This window comes from Moschus berezovskii, chromosome 4 (genome assembly GCF_049115385.1).
Source record: "Moschus berezovskii isolate FMDL1 chromosome 4, NW_MosBer_1.0, whole genome shotgun sequence".
In the NCBI taxonomy this organism is placed as follows: Eukaryota; Metazoa; Chordata; class Mammalia; order Artiodactyla; family Moschidae; genus Moschus; species Moschus berezovskii.
In genome coordinates, this window is record NC_142463.1 from 8501886 (window position 1) to 8521786 (window position 19901).

At 49.8% G+C, this 19901-nt stretch overlaps 1 protein-coding gene across 1 annotated transcript in view; it reads right to left on the minus strand.

Moving 5' to 3' along the window:
* The window catches only part of CSMD2 (CUB and Sushi multiple domains 2), a 695284-nt gene that overhangs the window by 140559 nt on the left and 534824 nt on the right, over positions 1-19901 (minus strand). Inside the window, exons 27-29 of the mRNA XM_088835123.1 lie at positions 14293-14484; positions 8490-8628; positions 4356-4543 (exon numbers count right to left, since the gene is read on the minus strand). Coding sequence (XP_088691249.1) covers positions 4356-4543; positions 8490-8628; positions 14293-14484 — 519 coding nt within the window. The remainder of the gene's footprint in view (positions 1-4355; positions 4544-8489; positions 8629-14292; positions 14485-19901) is intronic.

Here is a 19901-nt window from a genome sequence, read left to right on the forward strand (position 1 = left end):
TTTTATCATCTATATTGTTAAAATACAGAATGCTCTTTAGCTTAAATCAGTTTGGCTGTTAGTTTTCTTTTTATAATAAAGTCTTTCAGTCTCAAGTTGGTTTAAGTGTTTCTGTTTTTCACCTTTTTATAATAAATTACTCCTTTTTCTTCCTAATAGTTTCTTCATAGGAACTAAATCATCCTTCACTAAGATGTGACCAAATTGTTTTTGTTTTTCCCTTAGGAAGTTGGCAGGAAATAAGGAAAGACTCCTGGTCTGTTCACCCTGGATCAAAGAGGGGTTCACTTGGGTCAGAGAGTGGTTTTCACTGCGCTAAGCCCAGCTGAGTCTGGCAACCTCTCTTGAGGTGGATCTTTACACCTCCCAAAGCAGAATCATTGAAACCACAGCTCCATGGAGACCCAGATCCTTAGCATTAGTGGAGCCCTGGATCTCTCCAAAAGACAAGATTCTGCCTTTGGACAGAAGATGGCTTGTAGATAGATGTGGCCAACTATTCTTTTCCTAAGAATCCACACCTGCCTCAATGTGCAAGTCCTCTGTGGGTTACCAACGCAACCTAGGGTGTTCTATGGATTCGCAGAGTGTAGTATCTAAATTCTTTGCCAAGGGTTGGAGAAGTATACAGGACACATGCATGTACAAATCACAAATATTCATATATTTTAAATATCTGTCCCATCCTACCAAGCTAGTTCAATAAACAAAGGTTCTATCCTCCAGACAAAGGCAGAACAAATGAAATATCTATCACACAGAAGGAGAAAGGCAATGGGATGGAAGAGCAAAGATCAAAGTGTGTGCCAACTACTATCAAGCCCACTGCCAGGGGCTGTGCTGATCGGCCAATCCTCACAACAACCTCTTCATAGAGTACCACTGTCCCTCTCTGACAGACAAGGAAGTGATTCTCAGAGAAGTAAAGAACTCGTTTAAGGCCATACAGGTGATAAGTGATGGCGATCTCCCATATATATATAGAATGGGAGGGGATGTCATCAAGTTCTTGGGATCTGGTAGCAGAATAGACTCATTCCAGGAACCCAGGGATATGGAGAAGGAGACCATGGGATCTCCCTGGGTTCCACCAAATGGGCTACCTGTGCAAAGGCCTGGGGCATAGTAGAGACGTGATCCAAATTTGGAGGTGTGTAAGAGGAGGGAGGAAGGAAGGCCCAGGGACCTCTCACCCCAAGTAGACACATCCACTTGGCACTTGCACTGCAGATCTTCATAAGGTGATAGAAGGTGCATGTGGGCTGGATCTCCCCTCTTGCCCTTCCCCAGTAATTGGCCTCCTTTGGCTGGGGGCAGGCTCAGGTGGCAGCTTGGAAGGCCCTATTCCCCAGAGCTTTGTTTTGTATCTGAGGACCCTTCCAGATATGGTCTTAGGCCAACAGCTAAACAGGGAAGGGGCTTCTTTGGCAATGAGGACCTGAAGTGTGGCTCTAGCACACGGGTTTGTAGAGAAGACCTGGGGTGGAGGAGACCACAGCCAGGTTGTCATGACAAGGGGACCAGGGAGGAAGCTGAGGGAGCTTCCAACCTGTAGCCACTGAACCCAGGGATGATGAAGTGGAGTCATCTTATAAGAAGGCTGAAAATGGTGACATTTGGGATAAAATTTTAGAATCCCTGCCACGTAGAAGACTCAGGTGGGACAAGCTAGATGTTGCTCTGATTGCTGCTAAGGCCTGGCTGGGGTGGCTCCAAGTGCCACATTTGTGTGGCTTCTAGCTGTGCTCAGCCACTTGACAGGGAATTTAATAAAAGGTGCAGTTGTGCCAGGTTTATACAACTGAAGGATCAGGGAGCAGGAAAATTGAGGGTACTGATGAAAGTGTAATTTAGCGATGAATAATAAAAGTGAAGATGATGACACGGCAGTGGGGACGGTGGTGGGCGGAGCAGTGGGGGTCCTGGCTGAAGCTAAGACATGCCTCCTGTTAGCATCCCACAACTTGTGACTGTGTTTGTTCTGACACCAGCGTGTGGAGACTGAGGGCAGGAGGTTTATCGAATGGTGGTTATCGAGAGGAAGAAAGGATGGCAAAGAATCCAGGCCAGTCCCACGAGTGAAGGCGACCACAGGCACAACTTTCTCTAACTTGTGCCCCAAGCATCTTCGAGAATTCTATCTGACACGTAGCAGGAGACTGAGAATTAGGAGGATTTTGGTGAGTCAGTGGATGCGAACTGCTCAGGACACTGTTGGCTGTTGGAAGACTACTAAGTTAACCACTATTATGATTAGGATTATTTGTGAGCTCGTGTGAACTATTCCCAGGAGTTGCCACAAATATTTAATGAAGGGCCGCTTTAAAAGGTTGCTGAGGTCCCACATTAAACAAGTGGGGGACGTGTGCCAGGAACTTTTTAATTTTAACTGGTATTGTGACCCCATTTATGCACACAGGCTGACGAGTCTGGTGGAACTTGGGTCACGGTAGCAATAACAAAATCTATCATCTCCAGAGGATCTACAGAGTACTTAGTCCATCCTGAGCACTATCCTCCTACATTTCATTTATATGTATAAAATATCTTTTAATTTAACCTTCTGCAACATAACTATTATGATCACCATTTTAAAGCTGGAGAAATGGGTTCCAATAGATTATATCTAACCAAGTTCACAAATCAAGCAAAAGATGGAGCTAGGATCTGGATAATGGGGCCTGGGATCATTAGAGAAAAAGAAAAGGTCAAAAAGAGAGTAACAGAGTAGGAGAAAGTGAAGTGCTTGAGAACCTGGAATATTTCTCCTGCTTCTGCTATGACTGGAATATTACAGAATGTTTGCAAGGTGCCAGGCCCCAGACCCGCCTCAATGTGCGAGTCCTCTGTGGGTTACCAACTCAACCTAGGGTGTTCTATGGATTTTACGCATGGATTCGTCAAGTATGTTTCTGTGTTGTAGGAATTATTCTACCATCATTTTGTAGATGCAGAAATAGAGTTTTGGAGAGGTTAAATAACTTGCTCCAGGCCATACACACTATTGACCCAGGGTTTTTGCAGAAACAAACACCTGTGGCTGGTGATTTGCTATGTAAATACTGGGAAGGATTGAGGGCAGGAGGAGAATGGGGTGACAAAGGATGAGATGGTTGGATGGCATCATCGGCTCAGTGGACATGAGTCTGAGCAAACTCTGGGAGACAGTGAAGGACAGGGAAGACTGGCGTGCTGCAGTTCATGGGGTCGCAAAGGGTCGGAAACAACTGAGCAACAGAAGAACAAGAAGTGAACATGGAAACACTCCAGTCAATAACATTTGGGTAACAAAAGACACATCAATATGTCTCTTGTCAATAAGCCTTTAAGGAGTAAACATGAGCCCTGTACCCGGTTGATCTGATGTCGATGTTCTTGCCTGGGCAGCGACCAAGGCCTGTGTCAGTAAGCAGATTTCTATGCGAACACAGCCATTGCCCATTCCTTTCTGTTCCCTCTTTGGCTGCTCTTGTGCTATAGCGGCCTCAGTAGCACAGAGTAACTGTGACATAGACTGCATGGCTCACAAACCCAAACTATTTACTGTCTGGCCCATGAAGGAAAAAATCTGCTGACCTCGGCTCGACCCCCATGCCCTTCAGCTTGCTTTCATTAATCCAAAAGTGGAACAAGAACAAAAGGATGGGCGAGCTGGAGGGATGAGAAAATGTGATCAAAGGTGTCATTCATAGTGACCCACATGGAGGAGAGTCTGACAGGGAGTGGACCCACATGTATGGGTGGCTGAATCACTTCGCTGTGCGCCTGATATTAACACAACGTTGTAAATCAACTGTGCTCCAACAAAAAAGAAAAATTAGATGAAAAAAAGCGTCAGAAAGTGTCACACCAGTGACAGGGTGCCAGAGGATGGCCAAGGAGTGGCCTTGGGACAGAGATCCAGGCACTGTGACCCCAGGACTTGGGTGGGTCCTGCATTTATCCAGGAGGGTGGGAGGCTTTGGGGTAGAGAGGGAGACTGAGCCTCATATCAGAACCCTCAGCAAATGCAGGGGCGTGGCCTTGAAGATGCCAGTTGATCGCTTGGGCTGAAGTTTTGAGACTGAAGAAGATCTAGACTTGACCCTCGTAGAAAAGGGAGTAAATGGGAGTCGCGATGTCAAAACAGAAATGAGGTGCAGGAAGAAAGCGAGGCCCCTTTTCTACCAGGCCTGGGGCAGCTGGGTGTGAGGGCCCAGCACGAGGGCCACAGAAGGGCAAGGGCTCTGCAGGTGGCAGCAGGCCCCCCGTCACCCCGTCCAACCTTCTCCTCGCCACACTACGCCTCCCCCATCCCTGGCCAGCTGTGGTTGGCCCTGCCCGCGTCATCTCTGCCCCCACTCCCGGGCCCTTACCTGTGTAGTCGATGACAAAGCCAGTGTTGCTCACTGAAGCATCGCTGCGGAAGGCAAGGAAGAGACTGTTGCTGCTGCTCTCGATGCGGCCGGGGAGCTGGGAGCCGTAGAAGCTTCCTATGAGGGGGCTGAGAGAGTCCCGTCCGTCGTAGATATGGAGGAAGTCATAGCCAGGCTCCAAGTTAAAGCTGGGGAACAAACACATCCCGACCCCACCCCGCTGAGGTCACATAAAGGCTGGTACACAGCCTTGGGCTCAACCAAAGGATGGGGCCTCCCACACAGCAAGTCCTCCAGCCCCCCTGGTGCCCAATCCCCGAGACCTCCTGGTGGGGATGGAAGGATGAAGCCCCGGCCCCCTCAACCTCCCAGTGAGAGAGAAGATGGACAAGCAGGCTTGGACAGAGCTGCCAGATTCTAGCATCAGGGTCCAGAAAGCTGGAGCCAAAAGCCTAATACCCTCTTTTTTTAAAAAAGGTATTTTTAAAAATTGAACTCTATTTGACATGGCATATAAATTTGAGGGGTACAACATGCTGATTGACTACATTTATATATTGTTATATGATTTCCTTTGTAGCGATAATTAGTACCTCTGTCATATCATGTAATTATCGTTTCTCTTTAGTGGTTGGAATAATTAAGATCTAGCCTGTTAGCAAGTTTGATGATTATAACGCAACACTGTTGTCTATAGTCACTACACTGTGCACAGAGGGACAATCAGCTAGCAGCTCTACACACTGAGTGGTTGGAACCCACAGACAGGCCCAGAAGCCAGGCCTCTTACCTGCCCCTGCTATTCTTTACACTGTCCCAACTGCACTCCCTTTTCTGAGGGGTGAGAGCAACCCAGGGAGACATTCGCTGGCAGGAAGGGGCTCATGTTCATGAAGGACCCTCATGAAGCGAGGGCTTCATTCATTGCCCCCCTCCCCCAGCCAGTGTGCAGCTCACCCCATTCCTGGCTCCCCCAGGTGTGTCTCTTTCTAAGCAATCCTGACCCTGGTCTAGGAAAAAATAAACGACCCATTTTACAAACCTTCTTAGCTTAGCAAATTGAACCTTAGAGTTCTTGAGGGTCATTTATCCTATTGAAATGGCTTGAGTGAAAATGAGGGGAAATACCAAGGACAGGCAAGAACGTGGAACCCTGGAACCCTCACCTCCTGCCGGCGGGAGTATGAATTGGTTCAACCACTTGGGGAAACTGTCCTGCAGTATCTGCTAGACCTGAACCTATGCCTGCCCTATAGTGCAGCACTTCCACTCATGTACACACCCAACAAAGGCGACTGGTGCCAACCAAGGATGCCAAGATGGAAACCACAGAAGTAAATGGGTTTGCGGAGAACAGTGGTCTGATGCCAACTTGTTCACAGCCAAGCCATGGGTTTGGATATTTAGAGCCTCCACTTGGCTGGACTGAGAACCAAATGGTGCTTCTACCCTTTAAGACATGACAGAGACAGGAGCCCATTTACTATCTAGGACAAAGGTGGGGATAGAGCTGGCAGAGAGACAGGGGGTCTGGGAAGACTAGCTGTGGAGTCACATGTGCACTGGTCTCCCTCCTACACAGCACCCTCTCACACTGCTGTCAGTTGCAGGGTCCCCCCTCCCCACCATGGCTGGGTGGTATGGCCTTCTTGCCCCCACAATTCAGTTGCTCCACCTGCTCTTTCAAAGGTCACCAAGGAAGGGTTTGGGAGTGAGTCAGTTTGGATTCATTTCCAAAAGCCCTCCATCTGCCCCTGTGTCTCTGCAACCGTGGGGTTTTATCTGAGCACCCCCAGTATGCTGGCCACTGTGCAAGGTGCCCAGGACGCAGGCATGTCAGACACCATCCCTTCTTCAAGATGGTTCTGGATTTGAAGGAAGTGATGGCCGTGAAGACAACAAAGTCTAAAGGCTGTTGCAGGCTAGTGGGAACACGGCACCAAGTTCATCTGGGAGTATGGGAGTGAAGTCTGTCTTGGGGCATTAGAAGACCCAAGTGATTGGACAAGGAGGAGAAAGGAAGTCACAGTGAGGGGATAAGCAGAAGCAGAGTCACAAAGTATGAAATTGTCTTGGCAACCGTGAGTAGTTCAGTCTGGCTGGAGCTCAGGGTTAGGGCTGGGTGGGGGAACTGAGGGGAGAGACAGGCCGGGGCCAGATGGTTTGGAATGAAACTCAAAAGACTGGACCAAAAATAAAAACCCCAAATAACTCCCCCCACCCTCAAATTAAAACCCAAAACAATGTCTCCCTCTTATAGAGAAGAGGGAGACTTTGAAGTATTAAAGAACTAGGGATATATCTGTTTCTTTCTTTGTTTTTAAACCGAGGTATAATTTATACATGCTGAAATGATCAGCTTTTAAGGATACCACTCCTTCAGTTTTGACACGTGTCTATCAAGACCCAAGGTTTTCACCATCCCCCAAAGTTCCCGGGGGGGCCCCTTCTCAATCAATCTTCCCCACCCCCAGAAGATACCACTGAACTGACTTTTTATCGCTGTAGATTGGTTTTGCTGATCCTAAAACTTCATTTAAGTGGAACCATACATTATGTACTCATGTGCGTCTGTCTTCTGCGCTCAGGGCGATATTTTTGAGACTCATCCACGCTGCTGCCTGTGTCAGTAGTTCATTTCCTTTTATTGCTGAGTAGTATATTACTGTGTGTTAAAGTGGTAAACGAGGTGCATATTTCAGCGTTTTCCACTGACAGCATCACTCCGACACCGAGCTAAAGATGAGATTGGCACAGAAGGCAAGATGGAGCAGAGGAACCAGTTAGGAGCCTGTGGCAGTAATATAGACAGGAAGCAGTAAGGGCATCAACCAAGACAGTAGCTGGGAGGATGGAGGAGAGGGTAAAAGCTAACGTTAACACAGCTGAGGCTCTATGCCTTGGCCACTGACAGAAGAAGCAGTGAAGATGGACAGTGCGGTCGCCCCCAGTTTTCAGAATAGAGATCATCTAGGAGGAGAAGCCAGGGGCTTAGTTTTGCATGTGTTGTAATCGCGAAGCTTGCAGGTATCAGACGGAGACCGTCCAATAGTTGGCTATGGAGCCCGCAGCCCACAAGAGAGTCTGCATGGGTGGCAGACTGGAGTCTCCAGTTTACAAGAGGTGAGTGAAGCGTCGGAGTGGACGAGCTTGTCCAGGGAGGAGGTGTGGCAGGCGACAGAGGGGCCTGTGACAGAGCCTGGCAGAGGGCGAGGGGCGTGAGAAAGAATCCGCGAACTCCCAGGAGAAGCCAGAGAGCCGAGTGGGAAGGTCCACAAAGCCAAGACGAAAAGCAGGAGGATGCAGGGAGAGATAAAAAGATGCGGTTGGACAAAGTGTGGAAAGTGCAGAGGAGCTGCCAGTGGAAGCAAGGACTCAGAAACCGATGTCAGTGATTTGAGAGTGAAGAGAGGCAAGGACAGGAGAGGAAAGCAGAGACGATCCCTGTGAAGAGTTTGCTTCTAAAAGAAATCAAGGAGATAGTGCTGGAGCTTGGCGGGGGAGTGGCTAAGATTCCTGTGCTGTTCCTAAACTGGAGAGGGTGGTAGGAGAAGCTGGTGAGAGCAGAGGGGGAGAATTCAGAAGAGCAGGGGGAAAACGACCCATTTCTGCATCTTGGCATCTTCAGAGGTCAAAAAAAAAAAAAAAAAAGAAAGAGAGAAACCAAGAATAATAGCTACTTTATAAATTATCATAAGGATTAAATAGGGCTTCCCAGCTGGCTCAGTGGTAAAGAATCTGCCTGTAATGCAGGAGACGTGGATTTGATCTCTGGATTGGGAAGATCCCCTGGAGGAGGAAACGGTAACCCACTCCAGTATTCTTGCCCGGACAATCGCATGGACAGAGGAGCCTGGCAGACTGCAGTCCTAAGGGTTGCAAAGAGTCAGACATGACTGAGTGACTGAGCACAAGCATGGCATACGAGAATCCTAGGTACGAGGCCGCAGAGCACAGTGCCGGGCACACAGCAGATGTTCGAGTGATGCTGGTGTCTCTCCTCTTCTGGACTCCTTCACCTCCCCTGGAGTGAAGTCCTGTTCAGAGAGGCGCTGTGTATGCTCACCCGGACCTGGGCCTGCACCCCTGCCTGCTCTGAGCCCTCCGTCTCCCTCCCAGGGGAAAGGTACATACGTGTTGAATACCAGGGCGATGACGTAGTCTGGCGAGACGGTCACCTTCCAGTCACACTCCTTGCCTGGCGGGTAGGGTTCTGGGTAATTTGGTGACAGGATGACTCCTGATGGTCCCGTCAGGTCTCCCCCGCAGGGAGCTGAGGAGAGAGGGAGAAAGGGTGAGACTGTCCCCGGCACCTGGTCACCTTCCACCAGCGTTGGCAGAGGAGGGACTGCATCTGAGCGACCCAAATTAGAACTTGGTTCCAGGGGCTCAGAGGAGGGTGGAGTGCCATGGGGGCGAGGTCTCACGCTAAGTGATGGAGCTATTTGGAACTGGAGAGAGAAGGGGCTCGCACAACACTGTCAGTGCACTAAATGCCACCGAAATGTTCTTTTTTAATGGCTAATTTTATGTGATAGGGATTTTACCTCGCTATGCTATTAAACAACAAAATCAAAATGCCTGGCTCTGCCACTTCCTGGCTGTGTGACCTTAGGGAATTTATCTAATCTCTCTCGACCTCAGAGCCCCTCCTCTTTTGCAGAGGTAACACCTCTTTCATGGAGTGGTTGTCAAGATTTGGGAGATGTCTGTGAAAGCATGTGGCGTGCTGGACCTCGTCCTTGTATGAAACCATTAGTAGGCTTTCAGACATATGAAATACTCGGTCTCCTTTCAAGGCATCAGATCCCATTTCTGGTTGAGCTTCATGGGTTATTTACCACTAACTCCACTGCACTTGATGTCAGGAGGAGCAGAGAACAATCACGTGTGTCTGCCAAGTGTGCCTGGGCTCCTGTGCTGCCAGTGCTCTTGGCACCTGCGTGGGGCTGCAGATACCTTCCAATTTACTTAAAGGCCTTTGTCCAAGAGAGCATGTGTTCCTCCGTTGTATGGAAATATTACCAAACGCCAATTAGTCCACGGTGGTCCCCCTCCCCTGAGATGACAGGCCTTTCCAGCAGGTGGGGGGTGGGAAGGTGGCTGGGAATATAGCACGCTGCTCGTCCAGAGTCCTTGGGGACCCAGAATCTGGTTCTCCCCCGAAGGGCTGGGTTATTGGACCATAGCATGAGGGTCTGATAAAGTGAAAGCTGGGAGGTTGTATGGGGATGTTAACAAGAAAAGACGGCTGAGACTACAGACATGGCTTGGTCTGAAAACCTCAGGGCACCACTGAAGGTTGGCGGTAGAGTGGGCAAGCAGCGAGCCTGCGGAAGGGCCAGGACTGGACGTGGAGGTGGGAACTGAGGGTACATCCAGGACGGCACTTCAGAGCAGCCATTTGCTTGTACCAGAACTAAGCTTTGCTGCCTCCCCTTTACTAGGGGTGAGCCTAAAGACCTGGGTCAATCCCCAATGGGGTCTCCTTAAAAAAAGGTAGGTCTTTGGATGAGGCCATAAAAGCCCTAATGTGGCTGAACATAAAACCTGAGGGGTCATGAGGAGTGTGGGCTTTTTCTTGTGGGAAGTATTTCTCAAGTCCCAACTTAAGTACCAGCCACACTGCAGTGGACTCCTGTTAAAGGTCACATATGACATCCAGCATTTTAGATCCATATCTCATAACAACTCGGTAAGCTATGGATTACCCTTCCTGACTCAGAAAAGAGGAAACTGAGGCTCAGAGAGGTTAAGGAACTTGCTCAGAGTCACTCTGAGACTCAGACCCACCTGTGTCTGGCCCCCAAGCCCATCACTTCCCCCATGCGTCTGTGCTACCTCGGAGCCACTGGCGGCAGTGGGAATGGGGAGGGCTGTCGGGGGCGGGGTACCAGGAGAAGAGCTTCTGGGGGTGAGGAGGGTCCCTTGAGTTGAGTCTGTCTTGTATCTCACTCACTTCTTCTCCACTGACCCTTCTTCAGACAAGATGGTTCGGTGGATGGGGCAGACTGGAGGCCAGTCTGATCAGGGTGAAACCTTGAACTTAATAGAGCAAGACCACACTGTCCTGTCTACTGAGTGTGGCCCTGCCTAGGCTGGCCTAGAAAACACAGTGGTACTGCCAGGAAGAGCAGAAAACCCTGCTCAGGGCAGTGGTCCCAGCTCCTGGGCATCTTCCCAGTGCTCCCTCCACTCAGGCAAGGGCTACCAGGCTCCACCTTCCTTCACAGCCCAGGGGTTCCTTCCCTTAAGTTGGCATGGATGGGGTGAATCTGCTGTTTCATAACTGCTCCCCCTATTTTTCTACAAACCCCAAAATGCTCTGTCTGTTTGGGTTCGAGGCCCCTGCTCTGGCCCAGCTCCCTGCGTGATGGCCCCCCAGTATCAGGCAGTCAGGCATCTGCTTCCCACCAGGACCCCGGCGTGGGCCTTGTCGCTCTGGGCCTGTTGCCCTCAAGGCTGTGGCTGGACTCTGGGGATGCCACACCCACAGGATGGTTGGGTCCTGCTGCTCGGGTGGGGCTTGCTGAGGGACACAAAGCCCCCTTCCCCTTCTAGGCCCAGGCATTGGCCAGGAGGACAGCTGAGCTGTTGGAGACTAAACGAGGCCTTAGTGACAAGCCAGCAGCACCCCATCCTTTCAAGTGGGTACTCAGTTAGGGCTGGGGTTGGGATGCCCAGCTGGACCCAGGAGCCAGGTCTCTCTTCCAACCCTGGGCACAGCCTCCAGGCCCTCACTCTGGCCCTGTCCACCCCCCACGATGAGTGAGAAGCGGAAGATAGGTTTTGTCCTCAGACCCAGGCTTGACCTGACGAACCACCACGCCCAGGGGTGAGTTGGGGGGACAAGCACTGGTCATTCCAGGTGGCTGAAAAGTGGGCCAGCTGTATCAAGGGGTGAGAGCTGTGGGAAAGACCATTGATCTTGACATTATATAGTCCTGGGTTCCAATTTTGACCTGGCCTCCTCCTAGTTGTGACTTTGGGCAAAGCTATCCCACCTCCCTGAGCCCCTGTTTTCTTATCTATGAAATAAAATTTAAAGAATAATGGCTATAAAGGCCTCTGACATACACAGTGTTTACTATGAACCAGGCATGGCTCTAAGTACTTTATAGCATCAGCTTATTCAATCCTCCAAACAACCCCAGGAGCTGGGTACTATTATCTTCCCTGCTTTACAGGACAGGAAACTGAGGCAAAGGGAGATGGTGTGATTTGTCTAAGGCCACACAGCCTGTCCTTGAAGCTGACTTGAACCAGGCACTGGAATCCAGAACCAAAGCTCTAAACTCACTGTACAGTGATTTCATTTGTGAAAATGTAGCCACATTCAGCCCAGCGCCTATGGTGGGGAGGATGCTCACAAATGCTTGTTACCTTCTTTTGCTTCCTCCCTATAATGAAAGGGCATGAAGGCCAGCCAGACCCGTCCTGGCAGACGGCCAAGGGAGCTGGAAATGAGGAGGGGCTTGTCATTTCCAGAAGAGGCAGATGCTCATTTAGTTGCGAGGAACATTTCCCCATGCCTAGCGCAGGAGAATGGGTAACGAAAGCCAAATTAACCTCTCTGCCCTGCCGGCTACAAGTGCACTGCTCTCACCGGCTCAGCTCGGGGCTTCCCCCTGCTCCAGCCGGGACAGCCTCGCGTCAGGACCCGCTTTTCTGTAAGAAAAACCAAAGGAATCCCAGCCTGAGACAAGGCTGAATTTGGAGGGCGCCTCAGAGGTCGTCTGACCTGCTCATCCCCCTCGCCTCACTAGAATTCCCTCCACCAGATGGAAGTCTGGTTAGGGGAAGGGAAGGGCGTCCAAAAAACGTGAAAGAAGGAAACGAAGAAGGGAAGGAGGAGAGTGGAAGGAAGAAGGAGGAAGAAAGGACAGAAGGAGAGAAGCGACTATTTCCTGAGGTCAGGATCAGTGCTACCTCATCCCACAACGCCACGAGCGAAGGAGGTTCACCTTCACTTTACAGATGACGAGACCAAGGGTCAGAGGGTTGAAGCGGTTTCCCCACAGCCACTGACCCAGTAAACAGCAAAGCCCAGAACCCCCCGACCTGTCTTCTTCAATATCCTCTGCTCTTTCGGCGGATCACAGCTGCGGCTGACAAGAGAGCGGGTTCTGAAACCCAGGCCTCCCCGTCCTGTCCACGGCACTTGCGCTGAGCTCCTGCCACACACACCCATGTGAGTCCTCACTGCCACCGATGGCCAGCACTCGCTGTCTCACCATCAATGCCAGGCCGCAGGGCACGGCCGGCAAAGGCCAGTCCTCAGCTGCCTGCACAGCACCTCCCACTGAGCCTGCATGCAAAGAGCGGGCTGGGTTCACTGGGGTGGGCACTGCTGGGGAGCATCTCAGGAAGTCTCCGGAAACCACCTCTGGGGTGGGAGTCGGAGTGGGAGTCAGGAGCGTGAAAGGCGTCGCGTTCAGGCTGATGTGGGGGTGACTCGGCACTGCCGTACCCTGGCTCTATGATTTGAGAGAAGATATTCAAAGTTCCCAAGTTTCAGTTTCCTCTACTGTAAGATGAGGGGATGGTGCTCATTACAGACAGCTGCATGGAAAGCTAAGTGAGATTGGTGAGGAAGTGTCCAGTATGGGGCTGCACACAGTAGGGACCCAGGACTCCTGCTCTCTTCTACCATCCATTGCCTACACAGTACAGAGCTCCACTCTGTATTTTGCCCGAGGAAAGAGCCATGTGGCCCTGGAGTGTCTGTTTCTATCCATTTCTCTTTCTTTCCTGTCCTCTTCTCCTCTCCTCTCGTTCCTTCCTCCTCCCAGCCTTCAGGAGCCAGAGAGCAGGACTGATTACTCAGGCCCCAACCTGCACGAGCTACGTGACCTTGGACACATTGCAGACCCTCCACTTCTTCATCTGTCAAGTAGGGAAATCTAAGGACTAAGGACAGAGCTGGAGAACCAAAAGCCAGGGAACCAATCATTTCCTTGTGAAGAGAAGAGCAAAGGTCTTTCCTTTACATCCAGGCTTGTGAGTGCCCTTCCAGTTCTTCCGGTAATAGAAGGGTCACTTCAGAACCTGGGGACACTTGTTACCCGAGGTGACCCATGGTCCTCCTCCCAGTCTGTATGGACTGGGCCAGGAGAAAAGGGACAAACAAAATTTGGGGCCATTTTGAAGTGGAAAGAATTTGTAGTGTGTAGAGTGTGAGTGGGGCTTCCCACGTGGCGCTAGCGGTAAAGAACCCGCCTGCGAATGCAGGAGGCATAAGAGACTGGGGTTTGACCCCTGGGTGGCGAAGATCCCCGGGAGGGCACGGCGACCCACTCCAGTATTCTTGCCTGGAGAATCCCACGGACAGAGGAGCCTGGCAGGCTGCAGTCCATAAGGTCACAAAGAGTTGGACACGACTGAAGTGACTCAGCACACACAGCACATGTGCAGACACAGAGTGAGTGTATGACTGTGACTGTGAGTGTGTGTGTGTGTGTGAGAGTGTGTGTGTGTGTGAGTGTGTGTGTGTGTGTGTGAGAGTGTGTGTGTGTGAGAGAGTGTGTGTGTGTGAGTGTGTGTGTGTGAGTGTGTGTGTGTGTGAGTGTGTGTGTGAGAGAGTGTGTGTGTGTGAGTGTGTGTGTGTGAGTGTGTGTGTGTGAGTGTGTGTGTGAGAGTGTGTGTGTGTGAGAGTGTGTGTGTGTGAGTGTGTGTGTGTGTGTGTGTGTGAGAGTGTGTGTGTGTGAGAGTGTGTGTGTGTGTGTGTGAGTGTGTGTGTGAGAGTGTGTGTGTGTGTGTGTGTGTGTGTGTACATAGGCAGGCAAAGCAGAGCAAATGTGGAGGCTCCTGCAACTTTCAGCTATTCTGACTGTCCTGGACAGACTCCAAATGTAGCTGCCACTTAAGGGGCTGGGAGACCTGGAGGATACAAGCGATGGGACCAGAGAGCGGGGGTCACACTGCAGTTGCCCTGTACCGATGCAGGTCGGCGGGCTGGGCTGCCAGAAGAATCTGTTCTCGATCTTCACGCAGTTGATCTCCGCGCTTCCCTGCAGCGCGTAGCCAGGGTCACACTGGAACACCGTGGAGTCGCCGGCTTCCCAACTGTCGCCACTCCGGCTCCCATTCTGGGGGACCCCAGGGTCATTGCAGGATGTTGCTGTGGACACTGGGATGAGAAAACAGAGGAGAAAGTGGGGTTGCCTAGGCGTCTGCCGACAGTGAGGCTCCCAGCTCACCATGCTCACTGGCGTCACCACTTCCATCACCGAGGTCTCCGCCGGAATCTCCATCACCTCCTTCCAGTATCAGACACTGCAGCAACAGTGTCACCACCTCTGTTCTCACGCCTGTTCCTGTCACCACCTCCACCGCTGCTCCTGCCCGTCACCTGTTCTACCCAAACCTTCACCATCACTGTCATCCGTCCATCATGAGGCAATATACTACGAGTTAAGCCTGACTGCCGTGCTATGACAGTAGGACTGAGCTCAATTTGATTTAACGACACAAGCCTTGTTACAGAGAGCTTTCCAAATTTGCAAAATGTCGCTAACATGATCCGTATGAGGGAGTGACAAGGTAATTAAGAATAAACTCCAATATGCAATCAGAAAGGTCTGCAAGGGAGTTTGGGAGTTGGCCTGCCTGCATGCTGAGTGGTTGAGAATATGCTGGAGTTACTAAGGTCAGATGAAGGTCATATTCTCCCTTGCATGGCAACCAACGTACAACTCATCAGACTGAAACAGAGAGAAATCTGGTGTTTACAGCAAGTGGCATGGTAGAGTTCAAAATAAACATTACTAGCTGGGATGTTTTAAAAATTCAATAAACCTAGGAATTTGGGAGATATTTGTAGCCTAATATCAGACAGCGTAATATAGAGGAGCACCTTTATTTTAAAAGCAAACATCAAATAAATGATGGAAAGGAGGAGCAAATGAATAAAAGCGTGACTGAAGGAATAAATGGATAAAATGCAGGTGAGAAAACACGCCAAAGAAAAGGCTACGAGAGGAAATCCAGAGAACGGGCTCTGGGGCGGCTGCGTCTGCCCCTGCTCCTCCAGGGCCCCCGCCTGTGTCATGGCGCATAGACTGCTTGGCAGGCCCTGGGAACGGGAGACGCTGGGCCACACAGGGTCAATGTAGTCATTGGCTTGGAGGGTCAATTTTCCTCAGAAATTCTGGGAAAAATAACTTTTATATTAAAAAAATGAATTTATTATGGAATAAAATGTAAAATTCACAGTAGTTCTTTCTTTAAAAAAGATTTTTAAAATGTGGACCATTTTTCAAAGTCTTTATTGAATTTGTCACAATGCTGCTTCTGTTTTATGCTTTTCGGCCATGAGGCATGTGGGATTTTAGCCCCTGAATCAGGGATCGAACCCACACCCCCTGTATTGGTAGGCAAAGTCTGAACTAACCACTGGGTTGCCAGGGTAGTTCCCACATTAATTGTTAAGCAAGCCAGGAGGCCTTAGAGAGATTTTATGCTTCCTACATCCTCCAGATCTCCTGGGGATATGCATCCACTCTCTTCTGTTACTCGGTGCAAAAGCCCAGGGCAACTGTACACACTGATATCATTAATTAAAAGATCTAAGATTGCATAGACAGGTCCTGGAGTTGGAGCATCTAATTCCTTATACCCGGTAATGCCTAAGACAGCATACAACAAACCGAGGCTCACAGCCAAATCTGGCTGCATGCCTGTTCTTGCAAACAAAGTTTTACTGAAGCACAGGGGTGCTCACTTGTAAACATGTTGTTATGGCTGGTTTCATGCTCTGATGACAGAGTTGAGTTGTTATGACAGAGATCATGTGGTCCACAAAGCCTGAAATATTTACCACCTGGACTTATACAGAAAAAGTTTGCTGACTCCTGGTTTATGGTATCTTAAAATCTCCTCTTTTGAAAGCACATATTAAAACCTATCCTTTGCTTTGATCCAGCTTTAATCATCAACACCCTCAATGATCTGCTATCACTATGTTTCAGCCACAGTTGTAAAATCTCCTTTCAGCACAGCCAGCTCAGTGCCCTCTCTCCCTGACATCCCTGTCCCCAGGGCCTTTGCACCTGCTGCCCCTTCTGCCTGGAACGCTCTTGCCATAGATCTTTCTCTGCCAGCTCTGTCTTGTCATTCAGTTTTCAGCTCCAACATCCCCTCCTCAGACAGGCTTCTTTGATCACCTTCTTCTGGGCTTACCCTTTAACCCCTTTGCATCAAATCTGTCACATTACTGTGTTGTGTTCCCTTCATAGCACAACCTGTAATCCTCTAGCTAGTTCATATGTTTTCCTCTTTATTGAAGATCACTTGTGCATTACTATGGGAACAGAGACCTTGGCTGCTTTGCTTCCAGCTGTATCTCCAGGGCCTAGAGTGGTACCCGGCACACAGTAGTGTTCAGTAAATATTTCTTGGGTGAATAAATAAATGAACACACCGTCACCATCAGACACTTACTGAATTTATTTATAAAGTCAAACAAGAACCAATCTTCTCCCTTCCCAATTAAAAACAGACTTAGCTTTCAACTCCAGCTTTACAGCATATACATGTAAATGATTCTCTGGAAGAAAAATAGCTCACTGTTCTGACCATATAGGGGAGGCAAAGGAGTGCGATGATTAAGGGCCTAGGTTTGGGAATCAGACACAGGGATTTTGACCCAGGCTCTTATTAACTACTACTAACTTATTAACTTATTACTTATTAACTCTAGATGACCTTGCATGAGAAACCTCTCTGGTCCCCACAGCCCACATCTGCAACATGGATTAATAATGATGCCCGTGCTTTATGGGTTTTGTGAAAATTATAAGAGATAATGTCACAGAGAGTTTAGGGTGGTGCTGGCTCTATAGATGGCCGTGATTACGCGTGCCTCTCCTTCAGGGCTCCCTCTCACCTTTTCTTCATTTTCCCTTTCTCCCTTTAATGCTCCTGAACGTGAGCTGCTCAGCAAAGCCCCCAGGGAGAGGCTGGATCCATGTGGTGCAGACAGGATGTTAGATGTTACACAGTCGTGTTTACTCAATAAAGCCAAGCCTGCACTAATCATCCCTGGCATTTCTGTACAATCCCCTGTCAAATACACACGATAACGTTAACGTGGGGTTAGCCGTTCCCTCTTCCCTAGAGCAGTGCTGGTATTTGCTAAGCGATGACAGCAACAGGGAAGGTGACCTTTCCCAAACCTCAGGTATACCAGCACGCCAGGCCAGGTTGGCATGGCCTTCCTGGAGCCTAGACCAGGTAGTTCTTCCCACCCCTCTCTTTGTGGACCTAAGTGATACTCAGGGTGACTTGCCTAAGGAAACCTTGTGCTAAGAGAAAACCATCCACTTGTTCATGTCTTCATGTACCAGTGGTCCATTGAGTAGTGAGTGGGCTCCTGCTGCAGGAGTCTGATGGGGGGCACAAGGTGGCCCCCACCCCCTAAGAGCTTCCTGTGGGCTGGCAAGTAGGTGGCCAAGTTCCCGGCAAGGCCGAGTGCCTAGAATTGGCAATGTGCTGAAGAAACAGAAATGCTGGAGGTGCCAGTAGCGACAGCAATTTATTCTGAATGGGGAGCTTAGGAAGAAGCATGTGAGATGAACCTTGAAGGAGGAAGAGAGTGTCTATGAGCTGAGCAGTGCGTGAGAAAGTAGCTGGAGCTGCTGGGTGAAGGCATGGCTCACGGGAGCACCTAGGGACTCTGGCCAACATGGCAAGCCTGAAGACACACTGCAGGTCAGATATCGCAAATCTGTGGGGGAAATTTGCCAGTACAATGATGGGCCTTTTGTAAAACTGTACCCATCAGCTTCAACACAGAGAAAATACATATCTGGCTTAATTATTCCTAATTCTCCTTTCCCCAGTGAATGGACTGAGCTGTCTCTTTAGCATTCCACTTGCCTGACTGCTGGGAGAGTTTTCTATGGCATATGCCAGCAATCTCCAAAAGTTTGTTTCATGAAATGCTAGTCTTTTGAGATATCCTTGGAAAAAGTCACCCACGATAAAATATGTTTGGGAACTGTGAACTGCCCAATACCTTCTGAATTCATCAGCATTAGCAGAACAGATGTTCTCAGAGGCTCCAAATTACAGATAATCTCTTTAGGTCTGCCTCAACCTAAGCACCTTCCTGACGTAATTTGATCAGGTAGACTTCCTTTTCCTGCAATACCAATGAACTGCCCATGGACCTCATGGGGACAGATGTCATGAAATGCTTATCTAAAATGACTCTTGTGACCCCACAGTGGAACTCTAATCTTAGGTCAGTTCAGTGTTACTTGGTAATCACCAGGGGCCCTCTCCATGGGTAAGTGGGTGCTGGTTTTCCAGTAAGAAGACTCCCAATGAATCCCACAAGGAGCTGTTTCTTATGAGGCTGGCAGCCGGTGTGAATGATAAGTGGGCAAGTTACTGGGTACATAGGAACATGGTCCTGGAAACCCTCATGTGTGCCAGCCCCCCACCCCACACTGCTAAATGCTGGTCTCCATGGAGAAGACAGATGCCTAAAAGAGCTGGAAGTAGGCTCTGTAATGCCATTATAGCCTTACTGGTGCTAGAGATATACCCGACCACCCTTAGCTGATCTATCTACCAGGTGAGAAAGGGGAGGCAAAGCCATGGCCCAGGTGCCACGCAGCCTTGCTCTGGCCATCACCATGGAAACCACCCCCTCACACCCACCGTGGAGTAAGGAGATGGTAATGAGACAGCTGCTGTATATTAAACACAAGTGCAGACAGAGGCGGAGTTGGCCGTGCAGGGAGATGAGTGATGGAAGAGGCACCTCAGAGGATGTGAGATGATGCATCGCAGGAGGGGCAGGACCATCACAGGCGCGCACTCACATCGGGACTTGGATGTCTGAGCACTGCCCACTTTTGGTAGCTCTGTGATGCTCCTCCATACTTGGCTACCGCAGTACATAAGTAATTGAATTTAGATTGCTCGTATTTGGCTCCCAGTCCTTACTGAGACCTGCACTAAACTAAGAATCAGAGTGTGTGATGTGTCAGATCAGTTCTTCCGTGACTGTGCCCCAAACCACTGTCAGTTTGTTCCTGCTGAGCCTCCCCCATACACTCCAGGTTTCAGCCAAGGACAACCCTCTACATCTGGAGCCCACAATCCTGCCTCTGTACCTCTTCACATGCCCTTCACACCCAAGATGCCCTTTTCTCTCTTACCCATCTGATAAGGACCCAGGAATCCTGCAAGTCCAACTCCATGGCAACTCTAAACCCATGCCATAACTGACCATGCTCTCCTTGAAATACTGTCTATTCTTCCGTAACTTCTGCTCATCGTTTGGGTCAGAGCTTGAGCATCGTCTTTCCTGGAACATCTTCCTTGATGTTCCAAGGTGACCGCTGGAGTTCACACTTCTCTCTCCACACACTCGTTGATCGGCCTGTCAGTGTCTATTCGCCTGCCTGTCCTCCCCTTTAGAGTAAGCTCGGCACGGATGTTAGTACCAGCACTGCCCATAGACCAGGCACAGAGCAGATGCTCAACAAACATCTTTACCTGAGCGGAGAGATGGTGGAAGGAGGGGGCTTGAGG